The sequence below is a fragment of the Phascolarctos cinereus genome, unplaced genomic scaffold (genome assembly GCF_003287225.1).
Source record: "Phascolarctos cinereus isolate Bilbo 61053 unplaced genomic scaffold, phaCin_HiC Scaffold_3;HRSCAF=262, whole genome shotgun sequence".
Classification (NCBI taxonomy): Eukaryota; Metazoa; Chordata; class Mammalia; order Diprotodontia; family Phascolarctidae; genus Phascolarctos; species Phascolarctos cinereus.
Window position 1 is genome coordinate 9,084,504 of NW_027555736.1, and position 15,903 is coordinate 9,100,406.

General features: G+C 44.8%; 1 protein-coding gene across 1 annotated transcript in view; it reads left to right on the forward strand.

The window, feature by feature from the left end:
• The window catches only part of CUNH10orf90 (chromosome unknown C10orf90 homolog), a 258,338-nt gene extending 242,732 nt beyond the window's left edge, over positions 1-15,606 (forward strand). Inside the window, exons 7-9 of the mRNA XM_078150690.1 lie at positions 5,651-5,714; positions 14,515-14,614; positions 14,702-15,606. Coding sequence (XP_078006816.1) covers positions 5,651-5,714; positions 14,515-14,614; positions 14,702-14,740 — 203 coding nt within the window. The 3' untranslated portion in view covers positions 14,741-15,606. The remainder of the gene's footprint in view (positions 1-5,650; positions 5,715-14,514; positions 14,615-14,701) is intronic.
• The last annotated feature ends 297 nt before the right edge of the window (positions 15,607-15,903 follow it).

Here is a 15,903-nt window from a genome sequence, read left to right on the forward strand (position 1 = left end):
GCTGGTTTCCTCGGCAAGCCTATGTATTTGACTCACTTAAGAACGTTATTCTGAGAATGGCTTCATTAGACTGCCAGAGGGGCCCATGACACACACATAAAGGTTAAGAGCCCTGGGATAGAGGCCCAGAAAGCAGAAAGCGGTCAGCCCACTGCTGTCACGCAGAAAGAAAAGGGCAGATCTGGGATTTGATCGAGGTTGTGTGACTGTAGCTGCCATGACTCTGGTGGCTTCACAGTAAGAGCATTTCAAAGAAGCCTCACCTTCCCATCCATCCTCCAAGGCATTTCCCAGGAGCTGAATCATGTAAAGGGCCATCCGGTGGCATCTGCATTTGGACGTTCTGTGAAGGATTTTTTCTGCCATCCAAACCAGTGTTGGGGAGGAGAGCTAGTTCAATTCAATTGAACAAGTGTTCCCTAAATGACTACCATGAACCCAGCACTGTGCTAGGCAGCTAAGATACAAGACAAAGCCAGAGCTCTGTGGCTCACATACTTTGTGTATTCCTGGGAAGAATACATTCGCTGACCACAAATACAAAAGAGTTTGGGGGGGAGAGGAGAGCACCATAGCCAGAGGATCAGGAAAGGCTTCTGTAGGTTGTGCACCAGACCTTAGTCTTGAAGATATAAGGGCAGAGGGAGGAAGGCCAATTAGACTAATCATCCCAGCCTCCTTAGAGTAACTACCTTAATCTGGTGATAAAAGGCATTAAACTAAGTGTGAATTAACCTAACTAATCAAGTTGAAAAGTAGTAGAGCACGTCAAGCCTTTGGGGGAAATGAAATAATGGCATGTAGGAAGAATGTTGGGACTGGCTAAGGGGATCCTGCCATGCTAACTCTGTGGGGCTTGCAGGAAATAGCAAACCCATCCAGATTCCAGCATGGAGGGCAGGCCACTGCCAGCCAAGGCCTTGGAAGGATATCACTTGGGGGGCCTCTGTCCTCTCCTTCCTCTTGACTAGAAGGTGACTTTGTGAACTTGGAGAGGTGTGTCCAAGACCAGCTGATGACAGTGCTGAGGACAGACTATATTCACCAAGGAAAGGGAGCTTCAGGATTCTACAGAAGTCCAGCACAAAGTGATGCCGTGCTTAAGAGGAACTTCATGGGACTCCCATGACTGGGAAAGACAGGATTTCCAGGAGCTGAGTTACCCCTTTGGCATCAATCAATCAATGTTAAGAACCTACTATGTGCCAAGCACCATGCTAAGCACTGGGGACACAAAAAGAGGCACAGACCGTTCCTACCCTTGAGGAGCTTATAGTCTAATGGATGAGATAATGTGCCAATGAGTATATATAAAGCAAGCTATATACAGGATGAAGAGAAAATAATTGAACACGAAAGGCCTAGAATTAAGAGGAGTTGGGGAAGTCTTATGTGCTCTAAGCTTGACCCTGGACACCTGGGCACTGCACTTGTAGGATAGTGAGCCTCCAGTTTGAGGTCAATATTTTGTCCTCTTCCAACACTTCTGCCATATTAAGTACTCATTTCTAAAACCTGATGAAGTCTGGCTGATGAAATGATATCACCAGATAATGAATTGGGAAGTACACCGATGATGGGGGCTTGTGAGCTAGAGAAAATAGGAAACCACACCCAATCCCAATAGGTTAACCCTAGAACCTTAAAGGAAGATGTAGCTCATTTCCTTGTTTTTGCAGGCCCTGTGGCTTAGCACAGTGCCTGCCACCTAGCCAACGCTTAATAAAAACTTCATTAGCTAGTTTGGAGCGTTCCACCTGCCAGGGCTTGTGGGTAGAGAATGTGAGCCTAGAACGTGGCCTGGGGATTTCAATGAGGAGGAGAGAAGATGACCTCCCTCATCCCTCTTCCCATCAGGTGTTGGCTACATCAGGCTGAACACCCAGGCCTCCCCCAGCCTTCAAACTGTCTGCACGTCTCTGCACACCTCTCAATCTCAGCCTCAGTTCCCATCATAATAACACATGACATTTACAAACTGATTTACCAACATTTCCTTTGAAGCTCAGAATCGGCCGTATATGGTTGGGATTATTATGATCCTGATTTTATGGATGAGGAGACTAGATCTCACAGTGACTTCCTCGGCATTGTTCTGCTAATCAATGCTTGAGGCAGGATTAGAATCCAGGTCTTGCTGACTCCAAGCCCAGGATTCTGTCTGCCATCCTGCACTGTTTCTCAATCATTCCTTCTCATTTGTGTCCCATTCATTCATTTTGCTGTAATGTACTCAGTCCTGTCTTTCTCCTCTGGTGCCCTTGGCCAGCCAGAGCTACCCTGAGCCACTGGCTTCTCACTGTTTACTTGGACTGAGCTGCAGAGCAAGTCGTTAATAAAGAAGACCTTGCCAGGTAGAATTAATGATGGGGACTGTATTTTTCCTGCAGTAATGGGCTTGAGACCAAGGTCATGCTGTAAAAATGGATTTTGCAGAAAAACAAAAATGAGTAATTTACCCCACTAATGTTAGGAAAAGGAGATTCCATCTGCCTGGAATAATAAGAGGGGCATAGCCTGGCAACGCGTTTCCTTGTCCCTCTTGTTCACTGAATTTGGACATGTGAATCTCCTTTGAAAAATGTGTTAATGACTTATTTTCTCATTCTCTGTATCTCCAGTACTCAGCACGGCCGCTCAGCATGCAGGAAGTGCTTACTAAGGACTTGCTGATTGATTGATTGATTGACTGTATGCCCCCCTGAAAGTCTTCCTTCATCCACCACTTTTAATTTCATAAAACATCAATTAGCATTTATTAAGTGCCACCGACTATGTGCCAGGCCCGGTGCTAAATAAAAACCAGATATTTATATAAAATGAGCTTTTGCTTTAAGGCTTTGGCCATGGGGGAATCAGAGAAGGTGGTAATTATCTCGTCTCATCCACAGAACCTTAAGGTTTCTAAAGCACTTTCTGCACTGCACCTTTGTGAAATAGGAATCCTCATTTTACAGTTTTAGAAACTGAGGCTTAGGTTAAGTATTTGCCCAGGCTCACCCAGTTAGTAAGTATCCAAACGGAGACTGAAAGGCGGGTCTGTCTTGAGTAGAGGTCGTTTTACTGTACGAAATGAGGTCATCTCCCCATCACACCTTAGACCAAAGATCTCAGGAAGATACCTTCCAATCATGAGATCTCCCATCTATGGCCCGAAGTGACCTCAGAAATCGTCTCGGCCAACCCTCTCACTTTACAGAAGAGGAAACTGAGGTTCAGAGGAGTAATTGTTTTGGATCCTAGTTTGACCTTCTTTACTCTTCTTGGGTGGAACATACGCCTATGCTGAAAGAATGACTGTGTGGAACCTAACTCATTAATAGATTGTAAGCTCCTGGAGGACTTCACTGTTGCCTTCATAAGATGTCCATCACATACTAGCAGCTTTTACAATACTTGCTGAATTGGGTGGAATTGTCAATATTATTAGTCAAAAGTAAACTTCTTGAGGGTGGAGACACTTTTCATTTTGTCTGCTGTCCCCAGCGGCTAAGCACCGTTGTAGGCACTTAATGAATGCTTATTGGATTGGATTGGGTTATTTAATTGCAAATTGTTTCTCTCTGGGCCTCAAGCCGGAGATCTCCAAAACAAACATTTTCTACCGCTGTGAATGCCAAATAATCTCTCAATCTGGGAACATATTTTCCCCTCTGTTGTGACTTTCTGTGGTTTGCAAAGTATGTTCAAATGTGGAGTAACCAGTGTTACAGCAGAGCCCCCGTGGGAGAATCGGAAACACCCCCTGTGTCTTCCTCTGGCAGCTTGAAATTCCACAGATCCATCCCTGTTGGGCCTGGGACTCTCAGCAAAGTCCAAATTCAGCAGCTGCCAAAGGGCAAACACCCTCTCAAGAACTGTGTCCCCATAGTGGGTGGGGAGGGGTGTGCTGAGAGAGGAGCCCGGAGCCACCCCCTGCTCCTCTGGCTGTGTGGCAATTAATAAAGGGCTGAGAGGCCCCTCAGCAAAATTGGCTTGGGTGCAAAGAGTTCAAATCTGAGCCTGCTCCTCAGCAAGCCATGGACATTCTGAAAGGACAAAGCACCGCAGTGGCGAAATGGCTCAAATTTATTTTCCCCCCCTTGAAAATAAAACAAAAGCAGAATGAGGTGTCAGGCTTTTTACTTTTCCAGTGATCCCTGCTTGCAATTCAATGGAAATTATGCTAATTCCACAATCCCAATTTCCCAAATTGGCTTTTATCTCCTGGGAACACTGTCTGCCTTGGGTTTGGCTTTAATGTGAGCTGGGGTGGAATAGTAATGCCTGTCTCAATTACCAATCTGGTGGAAGGTCATTCTCTGCAGCAATCTTATGTCCCGGGAGCTCTGAAATGTCCCAATGGCCACGTGCAAATGACTGCTAGTTCTTCTTACTTGACATGGACAAATCCAAAGATATCATACATAGATACCTAGATGCGTGGATATGTATACATATGTGTGTGTACATATACTTTTCTATTTATATACACGTATATACATGTGTATGTATATACTTATAGACGGATCTATATTCGTCTATGTGTATGTGTATATATGCATATACATGCACATGCCTACCTATATACATATATGGCACTTGTGTGCCATTTTCACCACTTTAGGCTTTCAGGTCTATATCTATATCTATCTTTCTATCTAACAATCACCAAATTTCTCCCTCCTCTTAGTATTATTTGCACTTGTATCGTCAAGATCACCATATATAGGGGCAGCTAGGTGACGCAGTGGATAGAGCACTGGCCCTGAAGTCAGGAGGACCTGAGTTCAAATACTGTCTCAGACCAAACACTTGACACTTACTAGCTGTGTGACTCTGGGCAAGTCACTTAACCCCAATTGCCTAAAAAGGAAAAAAAAAAGCCCATCACTGTAGATATTGTTTTCTTGGCATCATTTGACTCTTGTTTCAGTTCATCTAAGTCTTCCCATATGTTTCTGAAGTTTTCGTATTTGCTATGTTTTATGAGGCAGTAAGTCATAGTTAGGACATCCAACTTGTTTGGCCATTCATTCCCTGATCAATGGGGACCAACTCTGTTTCTGATTCTTTTCTGTCACAACTTTGCTACATTTTGTGTCTTTCTTTTTGTCCTTGACTTGTTCCCTTGGTATCTTCCTTTCTGGGGGGTTGTATACCATGGTGGGACCCCTAGATCAGTGACCTTCCTCATAGTTCACCAGAATAGTTGGACCAACTCCCAACTCCACCAACAGTCCAATCCATTCATTTTACAGAGAAGGAAACTGAGGTCCAGAGAGACTTTCCTAAGGACAAGTGCTTCAAAATAGCAGAGCCCAGATGGAAATTCCTCATGTTTCCCATGTTTGGACCGTCATCAGAGCAAGCCCCCCTTTTCTCTTGAAGTGGGAGTTGAGGGAGGGGCTGTCCATTTGCCCTATGGTGGTGTGCCCAAGAGGAATTCTGTGGAAGGGCATCAACGATGGGCTCCTTGGCATCCTCACCATGGTGGGCAAGCCCCCTTGGCTCTTTTGGCCCGACATTCATGTCAGTCTGCATAATGATGGGTTGGGTTGTACAAAGCACTAGAAATGAGTAGCCCTCTAGTGAGATGCTTCTGTCGATGTGTGCGCGATTCAGTCCCTGGTGGTGTTAACTGATGCTTTGTTTGTGTGTTTATTTCCAGATAACTTGTTCAAGCCGAAGGAGAGGTGCATATCAGAGAAAGAGATGCGTATGAGATCTAAAAGGTATTGAGTGACTTGTGTTTGGACTCCCCTCTATATGAAGTGGGTCCTGCTCCCACTAGCAGGACTTTGTGTGGCTCACATCCATGTGTTTTAGACGCCAACATCCTTTGGGGATTGATGATACCTGCTAACAAGAGAACCTTTTCTTCCTAGCCTGGGTAGGCAGAAGGATGTGGTACCTCACCGCCTCCAGGGTCACCAAGGCAGTAGGTCAGGGCTACATCTATCAGCCACGCTGAGCCTAGACATAGCACAGGGAGGCACGGCTGAGGTCCAAGGTGCTCCAAAACAAATCTGAAGAATGGGGCAGGTCTTAGATTAATTTGGAGCCCATCCTTGGGCTCTGGGAAATTCTTGACTCAACTCACATTCAGTTGGATTCAATTCATTAAGCTTTATCAAGCCCCTACTATGGGCCAGGCACTGTGCTGGGTGATAGTGATAAAAACGAGCCAGCCCCTGCCCTCCGTTAGCTTCCATTCTACTGGGAAGGTACAACATGTGCACAGATAGGCAAATTCACAATATATACAAAATGATTTTGGGCGGACATTAATGGGCAAACAGAGAGGTTGTGCTTTATCCTAGAGGCACTAGTGAGCCACAGAAGCCTCGTGGGCAGAAGAATGACATGGTCAGACTGGGACTTTGAGAACCACAAATGTGCTTCTGTCTGGTCCAGACTCCAAATTCTGGACCAAAGCTCCTGGTAAGCCCTGAATTGGTTAGAAGGCCCTCCTTGGCCTGCAAAGGGTGTGCCTTCAGCTACACATCCCAGCAGTGGCCATGCAGCCTTGCTTAAGACCTCCAGTGGAAGAAAGCCTTCTTGGCCCCAAGGCATCCCCTTCTGCTTCTGGATAATTAGTCATTAGGAGGTTTTCCCTGACACCCCATCTGAATCTACCTGTGCAGCCTCCCTGCCTGCTCCTCCTCCAGCCTTCAGAGGGCAGAGAGGACAAATCTCATCCCCTTCTATGTGACAGTTCGGTCACCTTGGAGGTAGCTGCCATGTTGCCCTGAGTCTTTCTTTCTCCAATATCAATATCCCTGTTCCTGCCAATATCTTGCTGGCACAAGACACAACCGATGGCTGCTTCTTGTTCTTGACATCAACCAAAGACTGTTTGAAAATCAATCTCAGAAGTCTGGTGCAAATTGAAGGACCAAAATAACCATAATCATAATCATTGCAGCAGCATTTATACCATGCTGTAAGGTTTACAAAGTGTTTTACAAATGTCATCTCCTCACAGCAACTCTATCATTATCCCTCTTTTCAGATGAGGAAACTGAGGCAAACATGCTCAGGGTCACACAGCTATTAAGGGGCTCCCTGACTCCAGGTCCAATGTTCTATCTACTGCACCATCCAGCTGCCTTGTATTTCCTGAAGTCTAGTGCACGTGGGAGGCAAGTTACTTTGGCGCATTCCCTCTTACAGCTCACAGCCTGGCCCCATCATGCCAAGCTTGGGAAGCAGATTAAAGTCCTACTTGCTGACTCATCAACTTAAGAACACAGCCCTGCGGTCCCAGGCACTTCCCCAGGGTCTCACCTTCAGAATCCACCCAGATCTGCCACCATCTTTCCTAATACCTGGTGTTTAGGCAGCCTCAGAGTGAGGATTGAATAACAGAGCACCGGAGGAAAAGCTCTTGTTCCTGAAATTTCATTAGTCTGACAAAATCTGCAGTAATATGAGAAATTATAATAATTACCCCTAATCTATAGTGCACTGATCTGCATTAATAAAAATGAACACACTTTTCCAGGCACCACCTTTTGATTTTATCGAGTTAAATTGTTTACTTGGTAATTGGTGAAATTTGATCATCTGCAGTGAGGCTTCTGGTAATTAACTGAGAGAGAGGATAAACTTGCCTGTTCTATTAGCAGTCTGAACCCCAGCAAGCTGGCATGGGCCTCCAAAGTGCCACCGGATTGGAAATACTTCCCCCTGCCAAGGCAATGGCGATGACAATGATGATGATGATGATGATGATGATAATGACGACAGCCAAAGCCCCCATTTCTGTAGCATTCTAGGAGTTAGAGAGTACTTCGCCAGACAACAGCCCTGCCAAGCCTAGAGCGGGAATGTCATTTTTCAGTTCAATCCAACAAGTATTTATCAGACGCCTACTATGTGCCACACGCTGTGTCGGGTACTTAGGATACAAAGAGAGAACTGAAACAGTGCCTGCCCTCCTTAGTGGGCAGAGATGACGTGCACATAGAGAAATAAGTCTGAGGTCATGAGAGGAGAGGGAGATCACTGACCACTGGGGAGGTCGAGGAAGACTTGACATGGGAGGTCCCATGATCCAAAACCTGATGAAACAGAGGTGAAGAGAGAGGAGGAGCCTGTACAGATGGAGGGACAGGAGATAGAATGCCCAGTTTGGAAAGAGCAGGGTGACCAGAGTGAGCATGAAATGCACGAGGGGACATCCAGCCAGATGTGCCGCCATCTTCTCTGACACCTGGTACTCAGGCCACTTCAGAGTAAGGATAGAATAGTGGAACACCAGAGGAAGTTCTGGCATGAAATCAGTGTGGGGAGGTAGGCAGAAGCCAAACTGTGAGGGGCTCTTAAATGCCAAGCTGAGGGGTTTTTAAATTATACTAGTGACAGTAGGGAGAAGGAAGGTGCCTTGGGTAGATTAGTGCTTTAGGAAGATTCTTTTGACAACATTGTAGAAGACCGATGGGAGAAAAAGAGAGACTAGAAGTCAGGACAATGATAAGGAGGTTATATCAGTAGTCTAGGTGAGAGGGGATGAGATCCTGGACCAAAGTGATAACCAAGTGATTGAAGAGAAAGGGGGGATGGGGGGTGTGGTAGGACTGGAATCAAGACTTAGCAACTGGCTGGATATGATGGGCAAGGCAGAACGAGGAGTGGAGGATGACTCTCAAGTGTGACCTCTGGAGTCCTCAAAAGGTCAGGGGAGTATGGAGGAGGGGCAGGCCAGGGAAGAAGAGAGTGAGCAATGTTTCGGACATGCTGAACTTGAGACACCTGCGGGACATACCAGCAGAAGGGCCAAGCAGGCTGCTGGGGTTGTAGAGCATAGGTATGAGAGGGCTGGCGACATAGATTTGTACGGGTGAGATTTTAACCTGTGGGAGCAAAGACGATCACCAAGAAACAGAATGTGGAAAGAAGACAAAAGGCCCAGGACAGAACCTGGGAGCTCCTTGTGCTGGACTGAGGGAGGACAGTGAGGGATAATGATGATGAAGGTGTTCAGTGGAAGAGAGGTCAGATGGGTAGATGGAGGACTGAGAAAGTGCAGTGTCATGGAAGCCAAGGAATGAGAGAGTGTTTGAAAAGGACAAGAAGGATGAAGACTGAGAAAAGCCCATTGGATTTGGCAGTGAAGAGATTATTCATAACCTGGGACAAAGAAGTTTTTGGAGAGTCATGAGATCAAGCCAGATTACAAGGAACTGAGATTTTTATGGGAGATGATGAAATAGTGGTGCTGCCTGCACATAAAAGCTTTATTTCCCAGAAGTTTGCTTGTGGGTGGGAGGACAAAGAGGATGATCTCTTGAAGGGATGGCAGAGTCACCACTTTATGTACTCCCAATAGTTAGGTCAAACCCATCCCCAGACTGGATAGAGAGTGGCTATGTGATATCATTGGTAAAGTGGATTCCAAGGGAGTGTCTACTAAGGCAGGTCAGCACTCTCTCTACAGCATTCTCAGAGAATTGTCCAGAATACCAAGAGGTTAAGCGACTTTGCAGTCATGATGTCAGAGATGAGGCTTGAACCAAGATCTTTCTACTCCCAAAGCCATGCTTCTATTCTTCCCTGATGCTTCTCAGGTTAAACCACTCCCTGTTGATTGAGCAGAAAAATCCATCATAACTGTTGTTTTGAAGACAAAATAATTAAAAATTAGTTAGAATCATAGAGAAAGAAGAGACTTCAGATAACATCGAGTCCTTTCTCATGGTTCGGCCTTCCAGGGCCAACCAGTACAGGTCTAACCTTCTCTACCACAATAGCCTCCAAAGGCTTGGGCGGGGCACAATGGGTAAAGCGGGCAGAGTCTTAGACTTAGACCCAGGTTAGAACCCTTATCCCTGATCCTTATTGTCAAGTCCCAACCTCTCTGAGCTAAGCTTTGCACCCTCTTCTGTGCAATGGGAATGATGATACCATCAATACCTATCTCCCAGGACTGTTGGATAGGAAGCATCCTGCAAACCTTGCTATAAATGTTAGTGGCACTGGTCGTTTTCATTGTAGTTGAAGCTATGTTACCCTTTGGTGTTGTCTTGGGTTTTTCTACCTGTTCTCAGATGGCACCACCCCCATCCTGGTCTCTATCTTCTGTCCAAGCTCCACCGAGTCAACGTCCTCCCTGATGGGTGACATCATCATATTCCAGATGTGGTTGGAGTGACTGGTACACTCTCCATGAGAATCTTGGTACCTCTATTAACACAGTCTAAGATGGCACTCAGTGGCAGTGTATGGTTGGAGCTGGACCTTGAAGTCAAGAACACCTGGGTTCAAGTTCTCCTTCCAAACACAAACTGACCCCCGTTTCCCCCAACTACTTCATAAGATGGTTAGAGATATAAATACTACTCTATATCAATAGAGCATATTTCCAATGTAGGGACTTCCTTACATTGCGCTGACAAAGTCACAAGTCTGGATTTATTTTTAAGGAAAAGTTCCCACCCCCTAGGGCAGCTGCCGTATCCCAGTGTTAGCTTTTGTTGAACTTCTGGTCCACTTAAATACTCAAATCTGTTTCATTTGAATGATTCTTTAGGCACAGCTCTTCTTGAGGAAACCAAGGCCCTCAGAAGGCAGTTCACTTACTTCATATCACCCAGCTAGTTAGAAGCAGTCAGTGACCAAACATTTCTTAAGAGCCTACTCTGTGCAGGGCATCAGGAGTACCGCCCAAGAGTCTTGACTACCGGACAAAGCAGCTATGCTTTCCAATGTGGGCTGCCTTCAGCTTAATAATACAGTATCCAATGAGGTTTGCAAAACACTCTACATATGCTCTCTCTTTTGACCATTACAACACCCCTGTGAGCTGGATGCACTGCTGGGCCATTTTACAGATGAGAATGCCAAGGCTCAGAGTTTGTGATTTACCCAGGGTCATGTAGCCGATTAATTTCAGACATAGGCTTTGACCCAAGGGTTTCCTGACCTCTGACCACTGAGATAGGTGCTGTTTTCAAGGTCCTCTTACAGACACAACCTGAAAAAGATAGAGCCACTCCAAGGAGCCAAAAGATTCAGGTTGGTTTCCTTCCCACCATGATTCCTTAAGAGAATCATTCCCATTATGTAATGGCATTTCCCAGGTTGCCTTAGGAGATTTCTCACAGGTGGGATAGTGTAGGGCATCCCCACAGCCCAGACTGATCTGGTTATACCAATGTGAGAGGCAGTGGCTGGACACTCTGCCCATCCTACTTAGTACCATCTATTTCCCATATGGTGTAGAAATACAGAGGACTCTTAAGCAGGGAGGGCAGCCAGATGGCAAAGTGGATAGCACACTGGGCTTGGAATTAGGAAGACTCATCTTCCTGAGCTCAGATCTGGCTTCACACACTCACTAGTTGTGTGACCCTGAGCAAGCCACTTCACCCTGTTTCCCTCAGTTTCCTCATATGCAAAATGAGCTGAAAAAGGAAATGGCAAACCATTCCAGTATCTTTGCCAAGAAAAACCCAAAATGGGATCAGGAGTTGGACACAGCTGAAATGACTGAACAACAAATGAAGCAGAGATGTTCAGTTGGATATCACAAGGGTAGACAAATAATCATGCAAAGACATTCAGATTTTCTCATTTGTTCCAATTATTTATTATATCAGAGGAAACTAGCAAAAGCCTTTGCTGAGAATGAGCCAGGAAGCTTCTTTCAGCAGACAGGAATGAGACAATATTGTGTAGCCCATCTGAAACCTAATTTTATACAGTCAGTAAGAGGAGCCTTGCTCTTTGGGGGCCTAGAGAGCAGCATGAGAAACATAAGTGGGAGGAAGCTAGAGAGGCAGATTGAGGCTCAATGTCAGGAAAAGCTTCTTAACAACTAGAGTGCTCTGAAAGTGGAGTGGGCTGCCTCAGGAGGTACTGAAGCCCCCATTGGTGGAGTCACCTAAGCAAAATATGAATGTGCACTTGAGGATCCATTGTATACTCCTAGATTAGGCTAGATTGCATCTATGGCCCCTTTCCATGGGAAAGGACATAGCACTCTTTGAATCCCTCCTTCTGCACAATATCATTAATTCTTGTTCCTCTAGCACATGGAGCTTCAAAAGTACTTTCTCATAGCACCACTGTAAGGTAGGGAGGTACAAGGATTATTATCCCCACTTAAGGTTAGTTAACATCAGCTTCAGAGAGATTAGGGCATATGATCAAAAGTGTAGGAGGCAGGATTTGAACTCAGCTCTGCTGCGACTTCAGATCCAGTGCTCTTTCTAACAAAGAGCCTTCAGCTCTCTTTTAGTGGATACTGGGAGCACATGAAATTGCTTCTAAATTAATTTCCTCTCACATTAAATAAACCCTTTCATCCATCTCTTCAACCTTCTCTGGTACTTTGACTAATTCATCCATATATTTGCATTTATTTGTAGTATTTTTTACTTCATATGTATGTCATAAATATATATACACCTATATAAATGTTTATGCCTGTAATGTATATATGTGCATATACACACACCGTATATACATATACAAGGCTGTGTACATAGTATACAGACACATATGTCTTTTTCTTAGTCTGTCCCTTCAGAATGGAAGCTTCTGGGAAGGGGGGATTTTTTTTTTTTCATTCTTGGGGCTTGTATCCCCAGAGCCTAACACAGTACCTGGCACATAGTAGGTGCTTAATAAATAAATGCTTGATGAATTGCTTGCTTGGTTGAGATGTGTAGTCCTCTGGGAGTGTCTGCACCCAAGGAAAATCAGACACAGAGGACCATCTAGCTAGAGATGAAAGGGACCTGAGGATGTATCTAAATCAACTCTCTCTTTTTATAGATGAGGAAACTGAGTCCCAAAGAAATCAATGACTTGGCCAAGATCACACACTAATAAATAATAGGAATAAGATTTGAGCCCAGGTCCTCTTTCCCCAAAGCCAATATCTTCCCCTGTCCCCATACTGCACTGAATCTGGCTATTACTAGTCATAGCACTAATAATTCTTATAGAATTTCTTATTTCAACAATATATGGTTAGCCAACAGAAATGTGTTTTCCCTTTAAAATTTAGGTTATTGCTTACTGTAAGAGGCAACATGTTGGTAGGCTTTGAATCAAGAAGATCTGGATTCAAGTTGGCCTCAGACCTTTATTAGCTGTGTTACCTTGGACAAGTCTTTTCACTTCTCTAAAGTAGTGTTGTTGTTCAGTCATGTCAGATTCTCTGTGACCTCATTTTGGCATTTTCTTAGCAGAGATCCTGGAGTGGTTTGCCATTTCCTTCTCCAGCTCATTTTACAGGGTTAAGTGACTTTCCCAGGGCCACACAGCTAGTACATGTCTGAAACTGGATTCGAACTCATGAAGATGAGTCTTCCTGATTCTAAGTCCAGTGTTCAATGTGCTATGGTGCCCTCAGTTGCCCTTTCTCTAAGGTAGTATGATGGCAGAAAGTTCATAGTGAATAGGGTGCTGAACTTGGAGTGTATAAGATAGAGTTTACACTTGTCTCAGCTGCTTTGTAACTGTTTGATCCTGGGCAAGTCCCAACCTCTCTGTGCCTTAGTTTCCTCATTATGTAAAATGAGAGGGTTAGACTTGTGCCACTAAGGTCCTGTCTGATTCTAAATCTATGTTCCTAAGACATTTATTCATACTGGGTTTGGAGCTGAAGATTTGGATTCAAATCACTTCCATATGCTTTTGAGTTGAAAATTTTTCTCCCCCTTCCTCCCCCACCCACCCTCCCCAAGATGGCACACAATCTGATATAGGCTTTACATTTACATTCCTATTAAACATATTTTCACATTAGTGAAGTTGTAAGTAAAAATTAAAACCAATAGGAGGAACCATCGGAAAGATGAAACAAAACTCAACAGAAGGTAAAAATAAGTGATAGCAATTCGACTTCCACAGTTCTTTCTTTGGATGTGGACAGCATTTTCCATCCCGAGGCCTCTGGAGATGTCTTAGATCCTTGTAATGCTGAGAAGGGTTCAGTTTAACATTCTTAGTCATTGCATAACGTGGCTGTTATTGTGTACGATGTTCTCCTGGTTGTGCTCACTTCACTCAGCATCAGACCACATAAGTCTTTCCAGGTTTTTCTGAAGTCAGCCTGTTCATCATTTCTTATAACACAATAGTATTCCATTACATTCATATACCACAACTTGCTCAGCCATTCCCCAATTGATGGGCATCCTCTCAATTTCCAATTCTTTGCCACCACAGAAAGAGCTGCTATGAATATTTTTGTACATGTGGGTTCTTTTCCCATCTGTTTGATCTCTTTGGGATATATATGCTGGGTTATCTTAGAAAATCATTTCATCACTCTGGGCTTCAATAGCCTCATCGACACAATGAGAGGTTAGACTAGAAGATCTCTGAGGCTTTTCTCAGCACCAGTTGTATGATCCCAACTCTTAAATCAGTTGCACTAGGTGTTGATAGAGGGAGTCCCCCTGCAGATGACACCACCAACTTGGAGGTGCGGCCGTATTGACTGTGGGCCCTAGTGACTGTCATGCAGAAATGGATCCATGGCCTTGTCTATTCACCCACTCTCTGGCTGCATTTCAGAATATATAATAACTTGCCTGAAGTCAAAAAGAAGAAGGAAGAACAAAAGAAAAGGGTGATTTTACAGAGTAATCGACTACGCGCAGAAGTCTTTAAGAAGGTAAGGTATCCTTGAGAAGCCCCCACCCCCGGCCCTGATGATCCTGACTCAGAACCACCACTTCTTCTTTCTCTTCACCCCCTCTAGCAACTACTGGATCAGATCCTGCAGAGGAGCACAGACTGACCGGCAAACCCAGCAGCAGCGACTCCCGGGGTCTGAGATGACCTAAAATATTGCATAGCCAATTAAAGTTAGCCTTATCTCCATCAACCCCAAGCCCTGATTTAACCTAGGGATTTTGCATCAAGGAAGAAACCTCCCCTGATTTACAAAGTGAGCGACAGCACCAGCTCCCAGAGGAACAGCCAGCATGGAGAAATATCCTGTGTGCCCCGTGAGGTGCACACTCTGTTTTCCCCTGGGCGTGTCGCTGTTTGCTCCTGCCTTCCCCCCATTCTGACCCAGGAAGATTTTGTGATCTTTCTGGTGCATAAAAACAATGCAGGGGCCTCGTTTTTGTCTGAGTTATTTTCATTAACTTCTTAGGAGCTAAGGCTGTCCTTTCATAGAAGCAATGCCCTCCTCCCCAATCATCTCACCTCCTCCACCCCAAACCTTCCCGGCCAGGTTTAGGAACCCTTCAGAGTAGCCTGATTACCAAATGACGGCTGCAGCAGCAGCTGCAGAGTTTTCCAAGGTGGGCTAGCATGGTGCCCGGGAGCAGCCTGATCTAGTTGGGTAGCAGGGTTGAGCTGGGCTCAGGACCCTAGAGGGAATATTTATTGACAATGCCATGCTCCCTATACCTCCTCATTTCCCTCTGTCATTACCTTAGTGGGAGTATCAATTTCGATAGAAGATCTGTGGGCAGAAATAAAGTGTAAGGCTATAGGAAAATCCAGTGTTTTCTACCCCCCCCAAAAAAAATGACCTTTCTGTTTTCAAAAAAGACTTCTGATAAAATTGTCATATTGGCCTTCCAGACTCTTACAATTTCCTTTATTTATACATGTATATTTTGGAAGTTATACAGGAAACTAGTTTTTAAAACAAAATGGAAATAAATATTATTTTAAAAGTCTCAACATTTTGGTGTTATTGTTTTTGTTTTTAGTTTTTATCTGAGTAAAAGTGAAGCTTCCATCCTAAACTATACAAAATATTTGGTATGGGATCTCCCAAGGTCTTCCCAGCAGCTCCCAGAATTCTCTTCTCTGTTATGCTACTTCTGCCGATGATTCTCAGGTGAGAGCAGAGGTAGAATGAGAACAGAGGCTTTGCAATCAAAGGACCCACTGGGTCTGGGTCTTGGCCCTGCCATCCATGGAAAATCGACTTCCTCTCCC